Genomic DNA, 16867 nt, shown 5'->3' on the forward strand with positions numbered 1-16867 from the left:
CATAACTGTTGGGGGTGTCTAGGGAATCCCACTTCTGTTACTCTTTATATTCACTCACATTTGAAAGACCACCTAATGCTGGAACATTGTCAATGTGACATCATTGACTGGCAGGATGACTGGTACAGCAGTTCTTATAAACAGATAATTCTTAACCTTAATATATATATAAAATTGACTTAATAACTGTCAGTAGCTAAAAGAAGAAATGGTTCATTACACTCTGCCAAGATGTGAAAAAGACAAACCAGACAGAATAAAGGAAAATTGTTATTGACATTCTAGCAAGAAATTCTAAAATAAGCAGTAATTTGAGTGCTACCTTTCTACGTGAATAGAGAGAGCAGCCTGAAGACAAGGAATGTTTAAAAATGTCAGCATCTGTGTGATACAGAGTACACCGAGGAAAGAGAAATCCAAAAATAAATAAATAAATAAAATCATATTAGTATCTCAATCCACATCAGAATAAATGACCCCATTCACCTGCAGCTTGTATATTTTCAGCCCATGACCATAGTTTCAGGGAAAGGATATGTCTTCTCCCCACGGATGTGCATATGTATTAACAGCAAGTTTCTAATGCTTAATCTTTAAGTTTGGCCAGTCTGGTTAATTCACCTTCACATTACTGGTAATATGTGTCATCTCATTAAAAAAAAAGTAATCTAGCGTCTGACCATTGCATTCATTTAAAATAAATAATTAGAAATAATGATGGATGATAATCAGAGGTACAACAAGAAAAATATCTGAATAACAGAGTTAGAAAAGGACTGCAGAATGCAATCTCAGCTCACAGCTCTCAAAAGCCTTCCAATGCTTCATACCAGGAGTTGCCTTTAAATATTGCTCTTACATTCATAGAAAGTTGCTAGAATAACATACATTGTATGAGCTAACATTTTACTGAAGGATATGAAGCCTGAAACTCACAAGCTTGTCATCATTTAGCCACTGCTGGCAATGTGAAATAAGTTGCCAGAAAATGACAAATTTTACAAGACACAGACCAAAAATATGAAGCAATATCAGGGACAGTAGACAGCTATGCCCTGTGCAAGAATACACACACACACACACACACACACGCACACGCACACGCACACGCACACACACACACACACACACACACACACACACACACACACACACACACACACTGCTCCTCACAAGTGTTTTATACTATAAAACACACTAATTACTCACACTGCATGCTTACAGGCAAATTGGAGGAACACTTATGTCATGTCTTTAGAGTGTTAGTAGAAACAAGAACATCTAGATACCCCCCCACCCACCCACAGAGACAGGAAGGATTTGTAGAATCCACGCAGAAGGAGCCACAGATAACAACTCAACCAGAGAACCAACTGCCGCACTACTGTGCCGAAGGTTAGTTGCCTTCACACACATTTTGCTCATACCTCCAAAGATAGCCATTTATTCTATACAAAGCTAAAGGATACAAAGTCAGAAACTCAAATGCCTGTCATTATTTAGTGACTTCAGTCCTCAACAATTTGACAGAAACCACAAATTGTGCAAGAAACTAAAATAGGAGTCAAAAACAGCAATAGTCTTCAAAATCAGAGAGGTGATACCTTTAATGAAGTTGTACTTAGACAGTATCCGTAGTAAAAAAAAAAGAAAAGAAAACAAGCTGCTTACACAGATAACTGCTTTTGGTAATGTAGTGCTATGTCAATTAAAACTTTTGGTTTGACTACAGCTTTCTTGTAAAATCAGCATTCACTGTACCACCAAAAACAGTACCACTGACAGAAAAGCCAAGCTCATTCCTAACCTTAAATGTAAACCATTCTAAACGTTTCAGTTAAAGAACAGAGCATGCAATAATTAACGTGCAGAGACTCCAAGCACTAACATTTAGAAGAAATATTTAAGTAACCACTAACATTTCAGTAACCACTAAAAGGTACCTACGAAAACTTGTTGCCGAGGCCTGCTCTTCTCTACTACACATCGGAGCTCAGAGAATTGCATCTTCTTCTACAATAGAAACCTCATGAAACCTATTACAGAGCAGCCAAATATTTTATGAATACTCACATTCCCTGCTGGCCCATCTACTTCACATTATCTCTAAATAAGTGACTGCTTCAGTCATATTGCTTTTGGAACCCCACAAGGTTAAAGAAAAATAAGAGGTTCCTTTGTTTCCCATTTACTCCAATTAAAATCCTCCACTCTGAGCCATACCAGCAGCAACAGCATGTCACACAAACACTTTTCCTGACAACTTGGAGACCTTGAACCTAAACGTTCTACTACTGATTGGCCAGCAAAAAAAAAAAATAGGCAGGTTTAACTGTATTAAAGAGGAACTCCTGCTGATCAAAGGGAAAGCAAAGGTCTTAGACTGATTTTTCCTTATTTCCTTCAACTTGGGGACACTGTTATAAAGCAGGCCCTGATAAATTCCTTTACACCTTTTCACATCCATTTGAGCATTCCAAGGTCTGTACTGTCATGACCCTGCAACTAACTGAGCTACGGGTGCACTTTTTCCCTAGGTTTGCTATCTTTTCAAATACCCAAAGTGGAACATTTTTTGTAGAAACATGAGATTTTTGCATGACAGAATATATCCATGGCCAGTGCAAACTATAGAGCTTCACTTTTTTGCCCAAATAAATGTTATTCTTGTAACATTTGAGTTGCTTATGCTATTTCATATAATATTTAGGTGTTTCAGATACGGAACAACTGTTTATGCAGCTATTAAAGAAAACATAGGAAATATTTTTGTCTGAAAATCTCAGGACACTAGCCATTTTTTATTTATTTTTTTCACAGGACACAACTGCCCAAAGAGGGACTGTCCCTCACAAAGTAGGGACAGGTGGTAACCCTGTTTTCCCCCTTGCAGGGGTGCTTTATTTATTCCTTTATTTTCAGACTAATGAAATAGTGTTCTGAAAAATAAAGAAATAAATGGGGAAATAGTGCCCCTACAAGCACAGTGCCCTAGGCAGTTGCCTAGTTTGCCTATATGTAAGGCTGGCCCCACTTGTAAACATACTCTTCAAAGTGGTGTAGCTACCTTTTTTCCCTGATGAATGGTACACAGCAATGGTGATACCCCATAATAATGACCTTACAAACCTCATCTGAAAAGCCCTGGAATGCATTATAACTGACCTCTTAAACTGTGCTTTCAAGAATCTTCTTAGATTTGAACCCCAACAGTTTGCTTTTGTGAAAGGTATATCCTGTCTATTTAATTTGGTAAATTTCTTTAAAAAGGGTTATGGAGGCTGTAGATTGTGGACATGCACATGACATATTTTGATCTGGCTAAGGATTCTGAAATTATTCCTCATGCTGGCATCATACAAAAGCTAAATGCTTTAAAAATCGACCCATATGTAGTAAGTTGGAGAGTAAACTGTTTGAGAGACAGAACCTGTACAGTTCAAGTGTCTGTTGCCTCATCAGAAAGTATGAAACTGACCATTAGTGTCCCTCAGGGTTTGCTGCTGGGACCTTTCTTTTTTTGTATTCACTTATCAGGTCTCCAAGCAGACAATCAAGACTTCAGGCTAATAAAGACAATAGTAAACTGAGAGTCATTGTTGTTAAGTCACCCAAAGCCTCCGTACTGAACTCTCCCCAGTAAACTCATGATGTACTAAAATGGACTCAAAATAAATGTTACAAAATGTAGTGTCATCATTTTTGGTTGACAATATATCTCTACAAAATCAAGGTGACCAACGGTCCCAGTTTTTCCAGGACAGTCCCAGTTTGGAAGTCTCTGTCCTGGAATCCCAAACATTGTCTTTGGGACACAGAAATGTCCCAGTTTAGACCGCTCAGTCTGAATGGTGACTTGGCTTCCCAGGGTGGCCTACTTTCCCATCCTAAGCAGCTCTGGAGACTTTGTGATTTTTTGGGGATGCTATTGGGTATGGGGTAAGGTCAGATGCCTTTACCCTGGCAGGAGCCATCCAGGCCCTGACGCCATCAGTCACTCCCTCAAGGACTTCCATCATGGGGGCACCCAGGCAGGAGCTCTTCAGGCCCTACACCCATCTGCTGGTGCTCCCATACTGACTTCTGTCAGGGCCAAACCCTACAGTCCTCATCTTCGACCTGGCCAAGAGACCGTCCCCGGCTGTGGCCCCCCATGTCAGGGGACTCTGCCACCTGCATGTCTCCTGCAGGCTGCTAAATTGTGCCGGATCGCTCATGCCCTCGGACCCTCTCGGGGAGCTTCCCTCCAATCCTGTCTGCTCCTCCAAAACTCCCCTCGGCCGCAGTGGGGCAGAGCCACTCTCATGAAGGCTTCAGAGTTCCCCTGCTTTCCCATCCAGGGCAGCTCTGGGGACTTTGAGATTTTTTAAGGATGCTGTTGGTTATGGGGTGAAGTTGGATGCCTTCTCCCTGGTAGAAGCTTTCCAGGCCTCTCTGCCATCCACCCTGGTGCTTCCTAAAGGACTTTCATCATGGGGAACTCTGCCTGACCCCACTCACCCAGGCAGGAGCTCTTCAGGCACCACCACTGTCTGCCAGTTGCTCCCTTAAGGACTTCCATCATGGAGGGACTGTGGCTGACCCCCGCTCACCCAGGCAGGAGTTCTCTAGGCCCCATTGCTGTCTGCCCTGGTGCTCCCTTAAGGACTTCTGTTGTGGGGAGCTCTGCCTGACCCCCCCATTACCCAGGCAGGAGTTCACCCAGCCCTGCCCTGTCTGCCTCTTTCCCCCTTCCAGACATCTGTCCCAGATTGGGCATGGTCCGTACCCCCGCACCCAGGTATGAGCTGTCCTGTACCAGTCACTTTCCACCTCTCCCTCGCTTCCATACTTCCATCGGGACTGACCCCCTCTAGGGTTCCACTTCTAGCCAGGAGAGAGAGAGATCTTTTCCAGGGTTACATATCTCCTAACTGATGCCAAATCATGCAGTGTCATGTGTGCTCTTGGAGCCTCTCAGGGGATCTTCCCAACCTCATGGAATTCTGGTGGGCCATGAAGCCTCAGACAATCCCTCAGCCAGACTTTCGTGACACTGGTTCTCCACTCTGCCTTGCACCTAGGGCTTTCAAGCTCACAGGGGAGATAGCCCTAGGTTGCCCCATCTCTGCACTTTTTGCAGCATACCTCAGTCTCTCACCCCCACAGTGCCAAGCTCCGACTAATGTGCATCACTTCAAGCCCCCTGGAAAGTGGCCTCTTGGCTTCTGGGTGGTGCTATTCACAGAGTGACATCCCCACAGTGCCTGGTGAAGGACGGGAGGCCAACCTGCTTGCCCTGGTATGAGATAACATGGCTGCCCTATCTCCACTCCCATGGGGGCTGGGAGAATGGGATTGCAGACTTGGCTTCCTGGGGCAGCCCTCAAGTGTCCCAATTTAGGTCCTGTAACAAAATGGTCACCTTGTACAAAATCAAAATGTAGTTAGGGACTAGGGTACTTGGGCTGACATCCCCCTTCCTTTGGGCTGCCATGCAATAACAGTTGTCATGAAATCCTTTTATTTAGTCCACCTAATTGCCAAAGGAATATAATCAAAGTCTTAAGAGGCAAACATTCCCTTATAGTAGCATTGACTAGGCCAGTTATTGAGTACAGCACCCCTTTTGGAATGCATTTCATTAAACACGTCAAGTAATTGGAATGACCCCAAAGTTCCTAACCAAAAAGATCACATGCTTAACGTTTCTGAGCCACCCAAATTGGGTGAAAGCTCTAGCCCTTTATTCAGTGTCTTATAGACTTTTGAGGGTAGATCTCTATCTTGCTTACTGCACCATTAAGGTCCAAATTGTCCAGATCTTCTGTTTCTCCAAGAGTCCAATATCTTCATCATACTAGAACCAGACATCTAAATCTTTATCAACAGATAAATAAAACAAGATGGGACCTAGCACCTCCCAAACCTCTGGAATAAACTTTTCCATGTTAAGCCATGTAGCTCACTATCTTCCTTCAAACATAAACTGGTTGACTGGATGGGTATCCAAAAACATTCTCCAGAATTGACCAGTATGGTCCTCCAGAAGAAAGAGTTGCTGCTTGAGGGTACTGGCAAAGCGAGAATGGTCATGAGAATCAGTGACCTTGGAATATCTATGAATGTATCTATAAACACCTCATTAGCAGTTCATTATAGTGTCTCTAAACTGAACACTGCACTCTCAGATCTGACTGCACTAGTGCTCTCCCTATTGGCCCATGCATCTCAGTAGACATCCCCTACATACACATACATCCACATAGGTACCCATGTACACACACACACACACACACACACACACACACACACACACACACACACACACACACACACACACACACACACACACACACACACACATATGTATACTCAGCTCCACTATACTTACCTGTACCATGACTACTCCCACAGGTGTGATTGGGTGAATACCATCAAAAGATGGCATTTCAGCATTTACTTTTTCCTCCTAGAGAAAAATTTAACTCAGCAGAGTGATTAATTGTTTTGCTGGCTTAATTAGGAGCCCCAGCCATTTTTGAGTGAGAGCTCATGGCTAATTATCAACCACTTTCTTGGTCTGTTACAACTACATGTGGCTTCCCCAGCTACAGCTAACACAGTCTCCACAGCACCCATGACACATACCAACACCACTGTCTCACCCACCAAGCCCGTAAGGCGTAACACTCAAAAAACAAGTCTTGTTGTTATTGGAGACACAATAGTGAGACACACAGATGTCCCACTCACCAGGTTGGACAAGAAGAAAGTCACAGTCAGCTACCTGTCCAGTCCCAGGTTTTGCCAAATCATGCATGCATGCACTCAGGTCTCTCAGCAACAAGTGCCGTTATGACTGTTTCATAGTTTATGTTGGTGTGAATGACCTGAGACGTACCTACTTGACTATATAAAGAGAGACATGGTTGAGCTCTCTGAATATGTGATCCAGGCAGGTATGTCCCTAGCCTTGAGCAGCATACTGCCCTCACCTAGAATGATGCAGCAGTATAAACAAAAAATGACTGATTTCAATAATTGGCTTAGTTTTTGGTGTTATTCCAAAGGGATCCAGTTCCTGTCTGCCTGGGAAGCCATGGTCGATAAACATCGCTGCTTTGCCAGAGCTGGTTTCCACCTGGCACCCTAGGCTTTCTGCTGCTTGCAAAGGCTCTTGCCATCCCCATAGTGCCTTTTTTAGGAAAGGTCTAGAAAACAACATTACCAACGTGAAATTAACCAATGAGAACAAAATAAGGGTCATGGTGCTAAATGCTAGGAGCTTAAACCAAAAACTGCACTCCTTAGAAGCACTTCTATCACTAGAAAATGTAAGTATGTCTGTGCAATCACAGAAACATAGTTTAAGGCCTCAGAGAATACTCTGGCCCTGCAAGGCTACATAGGTTCATAGATTCATAGATTAGTACTAAGCTAACTGCCCTTGCGAGCCATTTTAAGCCTAGCTAATTATCCCTTGTGAGACTCAAACCCTAAGCCTTGTGTTTGTAAGGCAAACACCTTTACCATTAGGCCACCTGCCCAACCCAACCTTTAATGCCTTCCACACCTGTAGACTGCAAACTGAATGTGTGAAAACCAAAGGAGGCAGTGTTTCAATTTATATCAGAGATAAATTCACCTCACATCTAGTTAGACTGGACAATTCCATGGAGTTACTCCAGGTCCAGGTTATGGTGCATAAGACTCCCATTCAAGTCCTAGCCAGTCATAGAGCACCCTCCATGGGTCATGACATCCATGAAGCCTATTTAACCAAACTGAAGACAATCCAAGTTTTACAGAACACACTGTTTATGGGGGATTTCAATTATCCCACCATCAACTGGGAAACCTACTCTAGCCCACACTCACTAGCACAAAAGTTCCTTGACATTGTAAATTCAAATTCCCTGGAGCAAATTGTCCATACCCTGACAAGAAGAACAAACATTCTAGATCCGGTCCTCACCAACATGTCAAACAGGTGGACTGCTGCAACTGTTGGACCCTCGTTAGTTAAAACTGACCACAAATCAGTCACTTTGAACTGTCACTAACACCAGAACTCACAATGGGTTAAATCAGACTAATAAACCTCACCAAGACAAGCTATACCCTCCTAGGTGAAGATATAAATGTATTCCAAGCCCCACCCCAAGCTGAAAGTGGTAACTACGCCAAAGCTTACCCTAAATCCCTGTACAATCACTTGCATAAGTGTATAAACTCGGCATTACCAGATAGAATCAAAGCCAGAGCCCCAAGTAAAATCTAGCTGCCATGGATGACTTCCAGCATCAACAAACTCTATAATAAATGCAAAAAGTTGCTGTCCAAGAAAACAAAGACACAGACCTAACATTGGAAAAGCACCCTCCTCAGCCTTAACAGGCAAATAAGACAACTTGTCAAATCGTCAAGAGCTCCTTTGGGAGAAACCTAACAAGTACTGCCAAGGATAACCATAAGGCCTTTTACAGCTACGTACATAACCTAAAGGGTAGGACCCAAGCATGTGCAGAACTGGTGGTCAATGATATCACATACACTGACCTCACAGAAATAGCAAACCTGCTAGAAGATAGGTTTGGTGAAAATTTCACTCCCTTATCCCCTCCTAACCTACAACAATCCCTCTCCAAAACTTATCCCCCACCTTACATATCTGAAAGGCAGGTCCTCAAAGCCCTCCCCAAGGCAAAAAGCACAGCCTCTATGGGACCAGATGAAATCCCAAGCTGTCTTCTAAGCAGGCTAAAACATGAATTAGCATCACCACTAAGTACTCTTTTCAATCATAGTGTAACCACAGGGTTTGTTCCTGTTGAATGGAGAACAGCTACAGTTATTCCCCTCCACAAAGGTGGTCTAGCATCAGACCTGGGGAATTACAGACCCATAAGCTTGACCAACCACATCTGTAAGGCTATGGAATGTATCATTATGGACCTCATAAATAAAGACATTGGTGACCTCCAAACCCTGGACCCTACCCAGTTCGACTTCGTGAAGGGCAGATCCTGCCTGTTAAATCTGGTGGATTTCTTTGAAAGTGTGACCAAGGCCATTAATGAGGTCACATCTGTGCACACAGCATACCTCATCTTAGCAACACAATCCCACATTCAGGCATTACCGATAAACTTAGAAAACTGATGTAAACCCCTTCATTGTAAGATGGGTTTTCTACTGGCTCACAAACCATTCACACACTATCAAAGTGGGTGACTCCACATCAACCAGCAGACCTGTTACCAGTGGGTTGCCACAGAGGTCAGTGCTGGGCTCCTTACTGCTTGGTATATACTTCTCAGAAGTTCAGGTCAAAACTAAAGGGTTGTGGCTGACCAAGTGGACTGCAAACTACGTGCAATCATTAAATCCCCAAATGATGTCAGTATACTCCAGAATGGTCTCACACAGACCAACAACTAGTGTATTAGTCATGGTCTCAAACTGATTGCAAAGGAATGCATCATCATTCCCTTCAGCAAAAACAATGTCCCGTCACACTATCAAATCAATAACAATACCTTAAGTACCTATGAAGTGGTAAGGGACCTGGAATCACAGGTTAACCTCGACCTTAACTTCAACCACAGTATGTCTACCATTGTAAGGAAAGCTTTCCACGTAGATCACTTAATTAGTATAGGCATCACCTCAAGAGCAAAAGAAGTTATAACCCCCCCACATACTTGTCTCTTATCCGTCCCATAATTGAGTATAATGCCCCGTTTGGTATGTACCATACTAAGCACCTGCAGCAATTAGAGAGACCTCAGAGGTTTCTAACAAAGAAGATCAAGGGCCTCCAGAATGTGCCTTACATGGACCGAGTAAAATCCCTCTCACTATACTCCCTATCATATAGACTTCTTAGGGGAGACTTATGCCTGGCCTACAGAGCAACCCAAGACCCAAACCTAATGAACTTACTGCATATCCATACATCAAATGGGTCTAGGACTACCCATTCCAGGGACTTAATTATGGCCTGCGACTTAAATAGGACATGCTGGAGGGACAGATTTATCTCCCAGTAACTCCCATGTTTTTGCAACAGGCTACTAATGCATGTGAAACAGGTCACCTGTATAGCACTGTTCAAGAGGAACATGGATGAGTGGATGGGACACTGTAAATTCTTGCCAGGGTTAGTGCTAACAACCCTCTTGGACATGGGCAGTCATCACTAAATGCAATCTTGGGTATTGACTAATACATCTACAGTATTACATTGAGTTGAAACGGCTAGGCTTAAAATTACCTCTGAGTCAATAGCCCAGTAATCCTATGATTCAATGATTTTAGGGCCATGCATACATGCATGTGTCCTTTGATATACCTTCCTGATTGTATTAAATTATATTCCTTATATAATACAGCATCACTTGTTAGAGTGTGTTTTATATTTATAGTTTTGAACATTTTTCCGGTAAGTAATGAAACAAAATAAATGAACCAATAATGACAAAACTGTCCATTTCAGAACATTTCAAGCATAAAAAGCTGATCAAACTTCTGTCACTACAATCCACCAATATCAGTCAATATGCACAATCTCTGCAAAAGTAAAAGTTATCTGAATCATTCCACATTAATGAGATCTGTAAGTAGTAACGTGGTTGCTGCTAGCAAACAACTTTATATTTCAGTGTTACATATGCAAATTCAGCTGCCCTCGAAGAACAAATTAGCTATATTACATTAAAAAAATGTTAAATTGGTAATATTGCAATAGGGAATGGATGGCAAACTGACAACAGGTTCATAGTTACTAGGCATCTTATCCAGAGGAGGACACACTCAGGACCACAGTACTCAACCTCTCTTCTTAATGTACAACACAGTGTCAGTAATCCATCTACATCCTGTGGGAGTAGAACCCAAAAGCTTCTGCATCAAAAGTAAGTATGACAAGTGTAGTGCTACTAACACTGTTTTCAAATTCTATAGCACAATAGTGACAACCATTTGCTAAATAAAACACTTGCACATTGAAAACAAACTAGCATGACCAGCAATAAACTTCTCTTCCCTGGAAGCACACAATTTCTTGAAAATGCACTGATGCTCACAATTCCTTGAAACTGCATTTCATCCATGCCTAATTTCTGGATAGAACATTGTCAGGCAGCAAGTGTGTTTCCAGGTCTTGTATTTAAATTCTGCATGCAGATCGTGGAAAAGAAGAAGCAAGTAGCCGATGTGTGCATTGATGCATAGACTCGGAGAGGGCATTCTTAAAGAAGAACGCCCTTAAAGAACACGTATTTTTTTTTTTTTTTTTAAATTAAAAAAGTAAATGTTGTGGCAAACCCCTGGCCAGCAGGGCCCCTCCCAGCCAGCAGGCCCTAGGCGACTGCCTAGGGTTACCTAATACTGGATCCAGCTCTGAGTGCCTGTGTCCCAATTTCCTCATGCCATGTGACCTCATGTTTTGCTTAATTATAATCCAGTACTTAAAACAAAGAAGACAAAAAACAATGATGTTTGAACACAAGTAACATAGTAAGCCACATTCTATGTGTTCACAATCTGTATACAAGAACATCCCTACCACATTTTTGTGCTTTCTAGTCACACAGACAGATTGCAGTAGGTGTACATGTAGTCTGCACTTTGTTGTAACCTTTATGAATCCCCCTTGATATTTCAGGCTGCAATAAAATCAGTAGGAAAACTAAAATTAGGAGGAGGGAGAAGTGAGTTATGCTTGTGTTGTCTGTTCACTCAGAATGGCGTACACTTAATGTAGGTGTTAATGAATTCCAGGAAGTGACTTAAGTACAAAATGGCATTGGAAGAGATGGCTTTAAAATACAGAGGCAGCATGTCTAGCAGAATGGGGTAGCCATAAGTTGTTCAAATGAAAAAGTATATTTTATATTAAATCCTAAAGTAAATGTTTAAGTATATGCCCTGGGATTCAGAAAGGCCTACTGTGGATGGGAAGCCTTAACATGGACATTTTCCCACCCAAAGTAAGCCATTCCAATTGTTAGACTGCCCAAATGCTGTGGATTCCCACTACCATGAGCCTCAACATGGAGGGTGGTCCTGCTGACATAGCTGCATGCTAATGTGGCAAACCAAAGGAGCAGCTGATTACAATTAAACATTTGCTCTTCTGTAGAAATGCCAGCAGCTCCCAATTTATGCTACCAAGTCAGTCACCACTTTTGGAGGAAAAAGGAAAAAGACAGCAGTCATGTGCTCACTCCTGTAGAAACAGTGGTGGTGCAGGTACGTTCATTGAAGATATGGAGGGGTGTTAGTGTATGTATGCATGTATGTATTTGTTTGTGTGTGTGTTTATCTGTGTGTATCTTGTAGCATGCTTGTGAGTAAATGAGTTAATATTTCAGTGAGTGTGCTTGAGTGTGAGGGGGCTAGTTTATGGATGGATAGATGTGTGTGTTTGAGGGAATATCTGCCAGTGTGTGTGTGTGGGTATGTGTGTGTGTGCGTGTGTGTGTGTGTTTGTGTGTGTGCGTGTGTGTGTGTGTGTGTGTGTGTGTGTGTGTGTGTGTGTGTGTGTGTGTGTGTGGACAGATATGTGCATGTCTGATGAGGCATTAATGAAGCTAGATGAATATGTGTTTGTGTGTCTGTTTGTCTGTGTGTATCTTGTAGCATGCTTGTGAGTAAATGAGTTAATGTTTCAGTGAGTGTGGTTGAGTGTGAGGGGGCTTGTTTATTCATGGGTGGGTAGATGTGTGTGCTTGAGGGAATATCTGCCAGTGTGTGTGTGTGTGTGTGTGTGTGTGTGTGTGTGTGTGTGTGTGTGTGTGTGTGTGTGTGTGTGTGTGTTTGAGAGTGTACGGTGCACTTTGCCAAGTGACAGGTGAGTCACCAATGACAACACTACTGCCATCAGGTCGACACTGCTACTGGTAAAGAAGGGGGAATCAGAGATGTGCTAATGAGCAGATAATGAGGTCTTTCTCATCATGGCTATAGCTATCTCTGAATCACATTTTCTCACCGTCACAGAAATTGAACTACCTCCTGTAGGCCATTTATGTGAACAGTGAAGATCTTTGTGAATCCAAGGGATATGTTTAGAGTACTAGTACTTAGATAAACTGAATAGATTCAGTAGTAGACTGCATGTAGATGTAGTTATGTTTTCTATACTGCTGTCTGACATTTCACTAAAAATTGACGTGAAATGAAAAAAATAATTCATATCAATTATGGTTACACGTATCACAAATAATGCATTTTTGGAAAGTTAAATGAATATTTATACAATTAGAAAATTATTAATCTATAATTGCACTGTCCCAAAAATTCCATAGAATTTTATTTTAATAGATTTTGCAAAATGCCATTTACCATTATCCTTACCTATTTGTGGAATTGCATTTGCACTTCCTTAGTAGTAAGTAAAGACTGCAGTTCTTTTGCTGTAGTAATAGATATGATATTGCTGTAGTAATAGACATGGTATTGCTATAGTAATAGACATGATATTGCTGTAGTAATAGACATAATATTGCTGTTGTCATAGACATGATATTGCTGCAGTAATAGATATGATATTGCTGTAGTAATAGACATGATATTGCTGTAGTAATAGACATGATATTGCTGTAGTAATAGATATGATATTGCTGTAGTAATAGACATGATATTGCTGTAGTAATAGACATGATATGTAGTAATAGACATGATATTGCTGTAGTAATAGATATGATATTGCTGTAGTAATAGAGATGATATTGCTGTAGTAATAGACATGATATTGCTGTAGTAATAGACATGATGCACAAAGTATGCCTAAGTTCAGGATTTTGCCTTGTTTATTATAAGCATCACGCCATTTCATTTATTCTTCTTTTATTCAGGCAGGTTAGCAAATCTGATGGGCTGTCCTTGTCTTCAAAGCACGGATGTTTATTCTACGAGGTGTCAGCTTGCCTGGATTTTGATTCTGTACAGCAAGTATTTTATGAAGCAGTTCGTGAAGTCAGAAGAGAAAATGAGAGGAATCTGCAAGTCCGTCAACTCTTCATCACGGAGGAGAAACCCCTAATTGGACTGCAGACAGCTGCGACATTGTCCTCCAAGCCCAGCATAGCAACTTTAAGTACTTTATCTACAGCCACTTACAAAGAGATGCCGTCTATCGCGCAGGCCAAACTGGTCACTGTGAAGGCATCAAGGGCTCAGAGTAAGAGGAGGGCTCCTACTCTCACATTATTGAAAGGCTTCAAAATATTTTAGCTTCCCTTAGACAGTAAGCTTTTCAAATTGTGGAACTGTTTTGGCAAACATGTGCCAAAGTTATCTTTGTAAAAGAAGATAAGATGCCTTTTTTTCCTGAAAAAATAAAATGGTCTATAAAGAAGGAGCAGAGATAATTGTGATGAGATACCTACTACTATTCTTAGATGTGCACAGTCCAGAACATCACTGATTTAGTTTTTGTTTCTTTCAAAAGATTAAAGGGAAATTAAAAATATGGACATTATTAATTTTCCTTAATTTCAACTTCTGTGACAATCTGTACTGTGTTAGATTAATACTTACAGGGACTTCATTTAACAATATTTGAACTCCAAATAGTTGAAGCATTTAGAAGTAAAATATCTATTTGTTTGTTGAAAATACTTAGAATTCAGTTGCAGAGGGTTTAAGTAAAATGATTGCCTTTTTAACAAACATCGCACTTTGCAGATAAAAAAAATGTCTCCCCATGGATGCTTGTAGCTTCAGTCCTCCAGAGTTGAAAACTGAGAGGTATATTTTTGCTACTGCTTTGTTTATTTCATATTCTGAAAATGTCAGTTTCATAAATACAATTAAATACATGACACTACATTCATACAGCAGAGATTATGTACATATATTGTATATGCTCTATTAACATTTCACTCTCTTTTTAAATTTGAGCTGATGGCCTGGTGCCTATTCACATCGCTGATCACAGTGAATTGCTTTTATTTCCAGGGTGTCTATTCTTCTGCTTGGGTAGTCAATTGAAAGTGAATGAGGGGTACAACACTTTTTAACGGTAGGGATTCTCAGATGTCAAGGTCGGCCTTCCTAGGTGTCCTCTAACATGTTCTAGCAGAGGTTCATATTGTAATAGAGGTGTCGTGTTTATATCTGAATTCAGTTTTCTCTTGATTAGTAAGTAAAAGGCTATGGAAACCTGAAACAAGATTACCGTACCAGATGGTGGTATTAATTACCAGCTGACATGAAAAGCAAAGAAAATGCTACTACTTCAGGTTACATATATGAGCAAAAACTCATATAAACTCAGAAGATTCCTGCAAGGCATCAGAGCAATGAAATATGAACAGTAGGGTAGGTTTTTATTGTTCCCAGTAATTATGAGTCACCAGTATTATTCATGTTACTTAGAGGACTAATAAGGTACAATGGATTTAGCAAAGAGTATAATATGAACAGTAGTTGTATGAGACATCAAAAAGAGGAGGAATACATGTGTAACTAGAAAGATAAGCAAAACAATGGGAAACATGAACCCAATTACTCTAGTCAAATATATATTGATAAGGAAAATAGCAATTTGAAAGTCAAAATAGAAGAATTGGTAATATAACCAAAGAAAGGTGTTTCCAGAGGATGATTACCATAGAATCAGATGTGAATTACTTTCATAATCAGAAGTAAGATTTTTTTTTTGTAATGGGAAGTTATAGGTTTCAAAGTTTGTAGTAAATTTGAGAAATAAGACACTGGAGTAAGGCCTGTCTTCCCAATAACCCTACATCCCTGATATTCCCAAAATATGGCCTGATGCAGGCCAGAACTGAGCAAAATCTGATCTAGCTCCTAAGAACATTCAAATATAAAGTTCAAGAACAATACCAGAAGAAGCCACAATGAAAGGAAATATGTTGGTCTAAACTATACTTTTCATTTGTTTCTAAACTCAGGATGTATTTCGGACCATGCTGGCGTGGAAACACACTGCTAATTTCTAAGGACGTGTATATATTGATATAAAATATGCAAAGAAATTATGGTGCCTTAATTTGATTTCATTACAAACATTGTGTTTTTCTGAAAGCAGCAGTACCAATATAAGTTTACTGAATAGTAAAAGCAAAGCAGATAGCAGTTAATCTGTTTCTTTTGCTTCATTTGATTTCTGGGTTAATAAAAATTCCATTGAAGTAATCATTTATATTTTGCAATATTAGCAATTGTGAATGCAAGCAAACTGGCAGAGCTGTGGTGTTAACAACCAGAATGATGTAGTTTTGGGTTAAAGTACTTGGATTATAAATGCAGTAAATAGTGTTAGGCTGTGCTTTCAGAAAATAATGTTTAAATTCCTTTGATTACAGTGTTTATGGTAGACCCCAAACATTGCTCTCACCTTAAATGAATATACTCTTTTGAACAGTTGGTTGAACTAAATTTATAATGTAGAAGTTAAGGTTATTGAGGACATATTAACTGAATTTTGCTGAACAAAAAACACTATTGCATTAAATTTAACTATGAATAAGTTTGCCACTATTATTGAGCTGTAAAGAATTCCTGCTATCTCAAAAAGATAAAATTTCATTAAACTGAAAAATGAAAGGCAATAATGTAATGTAATGTCTTTATTCCATTTCATGAGTGTGTTTGCACAGACTATGTAGTTAAGTAAAAATGCTGGTACCAGCCAGACCGGTTCCTTTGTGTTCTTTTGATCATTATAAAATCCTTGCTGCTCCAATTTATATATGTGTGTGTGTGTGTGTGTGTGTGTGTGTGTGTGTGTGTGTGTGTGTGTGTGTGTGTTGAGGAGAGTGCAATTTTCTGAACAGATTTATGTTGAACAGATACCCGTGGTGGTGGTGCTGTGGTAGCGTTGTCGCCTCACAGTAAGACGCTGTTCGGT

General features: G+C 40.6%; 1 protein-coding gene across 2 annotated transcripts in view; it reads left to right on the top strand.

The window, feature by feature from the left end:
* The window catches only part of RASL12 (RAS like family 12), a 486162-nt gene extending 469523 nt beyond the window's left edge, over nucleotides 1-16639 (top strand). The window contains exon 4 of one of the 2 annotated variants that reach the window (XM_044078665.1): nucleotides 13845-16639. In XM_044078665.1, the coding sequence (XP_043934600.1) occupies nucleotides 13845-14223 (379 nt within the window). In that variant the 3' untranslated portion in view covers nucleotides 14224-16639. The remainder of the gene's footprint in view (nucleotides 1-13844) is intronic. The other variant, XM_044078664.1, reaches the window with a different exon arrangement.
* The last annotated feature ends 228 nt before the right edge of the window (nucleotides 16640-16867 follow it).

This window comes from Protopterus annectens, chromosome 7.part1 (assembly GCF_019279795.1).
Source record: "Protopterus annectens isolate FY-2018-M chromosome 7.part1, PAN1.0, whole genome shotgun sequence".
Classification (NCBI taxonomy): Eukaryota; Metazoa; Chordata; order Ceratodontiformes; family Protopteridae; genus Protopterus; species Protopterus annectens.